Consider the following 3,738-nt stretch of genomic DNA (forward strand, 5'->3'; position numbering starts at 1 on the left):
AGGAATGCCTCCAGTTTGGCCACTTCTAAATGAGCTAAGCAGGAATCTGAAATTTTCTTTGCTAATTTTTTCTTCTAAATATAGAAGCAATTCCTTCTTATTAAGGCAACTGGGGAAGCCTGCACACCATCTGATCTCAGGAGCGAAGACATCTGCTCTGTGCTGTACAGAGTAATACACTGGTAGGTAAATCAATCTGACTTACAAAAGTAGCAACCTTCTTGAGCATGGTCTCGTTCAGTACTAATGCACAGCTCATGTATGCATAAAAAGTGGTATTTTTTCATCTTCTGACCTCTTTAGCATTGTGACCAGCTCTCTAATTATTATTTTGCACTGTGTATCTCAGTATAAAAACAGAAGCCAAGTCACAGGTTATGGAGGCAACACCATTATTATCATCAATGAAACTAAATCACTCCATCCTGCAATCTTTCCATAAGCCCCTTGAGCTCACAGAATCAGTATTTCTGAAATACTGTTGTCTGTTTAACAGGGATGGAGATACCTACCCCAATGGCAGGTTAAGAGAACCTAATACCACTTGATACAAGGTCATCTGCCATCAGGGAAAGTCTAAAACCAAGACAAAACAAAATTAAACTGTACAATAATATGAAAGCTTAAATTATTGTAACTTGGAACAAAAGCTGTTGAACTGCATTGTTTTAAAAACAGTAAAGATACCTTTATAGCATTCCTGTTATGTAAAATAATTTCTGTTGGATTTTACATGAAGAGAAAGAACCTGGAAGATAAATAGTACAATAGCTTCAGGCATACAGAGAACAGTGGTTTGGCCCAGCTTTCATTTCTTCAGGTCTATGGAAAAGAGATCAATATCCTTCTATCACCTACTACAAGTTCTAATTATAATAGAGGCCATCAACCATAGTCACCTCAGCCCATGGGTGGCTTCATTGTAAAAAATAAAATAAAAAATTACCAAAAATCCCACAACAAAGAACAAAAACCTGAAATATGACCTAAAGCTCAACTGGCTTGCTTCCAAGAGCATGTCTCCATAACTCTAGCAATATTAACATCAGGCTCCAGAATCAGAAGTCACGAGGTTTTGAAACAGGACAGACTGCTACCACCAAAGGTAAGAAAATAGAGTAGTACAAACCAGAAGAGTCATCCTGCAGGAGACTGTCTGAAAATAAATTCTCATTCAAGTCACCCTCCTCCCTATCTGGGCAATTTTAGCGGGTATTTTCAAGCACTATTGCCTTGAGCTGTGCACAACAGCTGCCAGGTTTCACGGTCAGTCAAGGCAAGCCAATGCTGCAAAGCACCTCAACAGAAATATTAACCTGAAAATGCTGGAACCAGGGCATAAAGACACAAACCAAATTATTCAGTATTCACTACTTATTTGCATATCCACAGAAATTCATGCTTAGCACTACTTTTTTCAAAAGCTGAACACTGACCTGTTTCTTAATAATTAATAATGCATGTGCAATACAGTCTTAATTCCACAGGAACAATTTATGGAAAAGAAAAACTGCATGTCTGATCAAATGCATTTGGTATTTACAAAGGTATGACTTGGAAAAAGTTCCTAGTAAAGTACTAATAACACACTGTATCTTCAACAAGTCAGCAGTCTCACAATACCGGGGAATAAATTCAGCACAGCATTCCAGTAATTAACCAGGATAATTTCTGACAATATGGGAAAGTCAAGCAGTTACTTTTAGACCTTCTGACTGAAAGCATTCTGTTTTTCACCTCCAGTAACAATAAACACCCTGCAATAAAACAGGGCAAATAAGAGCCTGACCTGTTTGCGACACCTGATTATACCTCCTCCCATGTGTGACTGGATGAAAACTGCCCACACAACCAGGAAAAAACAAAAAACTGCTTTCTTTCAAGACTGCCCAGTCTTCAAATCTGCATATATAAGACATTAAGCCAGAATTAGTATTAGGTAGCAGAAACCCCACAACTTCACTGTTCTAAAGTTTTGTCTTCATAGTGTTTTGCTGTTCATGTTTGGAGCTCTTAACTTTGCATGTTTCTTTTCAAAGAGGTATGAGGGGCACTACTGCAACAAGCTTCCTTTTCCTTTAGTAGAAAGTGCAGTTCTGCAAATGTGCTGTACAATCAAGACCTCTTCATACTTAACAATCACAGTAATGTATTGAGACGAGCACCTTCATCACAAACTCACCCACAAAGCTGTATGCATTGTTTTCCCTCACATGGGTGACAAATACATCAGTCACTCACTGCAGAGGCCTCCAGAGACGTATCTTCTCTGTGTGATGCTACTCAAAGTTTAAACCTGGGACAGCTTTGTTTGGAGTCCCTTAAACATATGAAAAACTAAGGCCAAGCAGAAAATGCATGTTTGTCATAAAGTGATGAAAACAAACTTGCCCAGCTAATATACTCAGCAGAGCTGAAAATACAAGTGTGCTACATGTGGAACCCAACCACAGACTCAAGGACTAATTCTGCAGTCACAGGCAACTCATAGCCACTAGCTGTCTACTGGGCTGCTCTCCACAAGCTGCCCTGGAAGAAAGCAGCTAACAAGTAAAGAAGACAAAAGCAGTACTAATACAGCACAACTTAAAGAGAATTCTGTACTGAGGAATCATTGCTGGTGACAGATACACTGATTTAGTAAAGTTTCTTGAAAACACTACATCGGATTCTGAAGCTAACGTAGTAATGCGGGATATGCCAAAATCCATTGCAGGTTTTACCACTCCTAGTTTCCACAACTTTGGTATGTCATCTAGTTGCCTGTTTATTTTTATAAATACAAGATTAAGTGAAAATGATATTTGAAAACAAATGCATGCTCTTTGCCCAAGGAAAATACGTCACGGATGAATGACTGCAATTACTCTTAAAATAATTTCAGAACAAACACGATCAGTCTTTGTTAAGAGGAGAATTGGTCAATAAAAGCTATTAATACCAAGCACTTACTTGCAGGTGATGGGGTGCTGCATCCACTAGTCGGTGGGTGAGTTTGGAGTCCATGGAGGGAAGGTAGAGACAGCCCACCAATAACTGGTGGAAAAAGCAATGGATATGGTGCTGTTGGATAGTGAGTCATATGTCCATTCACAGCTGGTACAGGACATGTGCGGCTGCTGGTTGTCATGTTAACACTTCACAGTGTATAAATACTATGTTGCATCACTCCAGGCCAGCAAATAGATACCTGAACTTGTGAATGAAGAGGGCTCTCAAGCCTACAGGTATGGCTTGAGCTGGATTGCGTGATGATGAAAAGGTAATTCACTAGATCAGGTCCATCCTAGATGTCATCGCTGCTTCCTACTGTTCTCTTTTCCAGGACATTCTTGCTCTGCAGACCATGGACAGAAAGTCTTCTGCTATGGGTATTTTGATGCAGTTCAGCTGCTTACACAGATATTCTTTCTGGGAGGACAGTTGCTCTTTATTGATGCATGCTCACACAGTCTGTGAGAAAGAGAAAATTATATAGGGATTATTATATTAGTATTTTGAAATCACAAGCACAGAAAACTCTTTTATCCCTTTGCTACTTCTGTAAAGTGATTACTTATTTATCAGTGTCCTAAAAATCAGCTTGATGGTTCAAAGACTTACTTGGTGAGGCACTAACCTGCACAAGTTACCTGTCTCCTCCAACATAGACTGTTGAGGGAAAGACAGTAGGAGCCACAGAAAAAACTAAACCATCCAAAAGCAAGGCAGTCCAGGGCTGCCTAAAGACTTTGTTTC

General features: G+C 39.4%; 1 protein-coding gene across 3 annotated transcripts in view; it reads right to left on the reverse strand.

Annotated features, from left to right (window-relative positions):
• The window catches only part of RARB (retinoic acid receptor, beta), a 195,177-nt gene extending 191,723 nt beyond the window's left edge, over positions 1-3,454 (reverse strand). For 2 of the 3 annotated variants that reach the window (XM_010007509.1, XM_010007510.1), the window contains exon 1: positions 2,953-3,130. In XM_010007509.1, the coding sequence (XP_010005811.1) occupies positions 2,953-3,130 (178 nt within the window). Of the gene's footprint in view, positions 1-2,952 lie in introns of all 3 variants that reach the window. The other variant, XM_010007511.1, reaches the window with a different exon arrangement.
• Positions 3,455-3,738: the final 284 nt, after the last annotated feature.

Source organism: Chaetura pelagica, unplaced genomic scaffold (assembly GCF_000747805.2).
Source record: "Chaetura pelagica isolate M959 unplaced genomic scaffold, ChaPel_1.0 scaffold10, whole genome shotgun sequence".
Taxonomy (NCBI): domain Eukaryota; kingdom Metazoa; phylum Chordata; class Aves; order Apodiformes; family Apodidae; genus Chaetura; species Chaetura pelagica.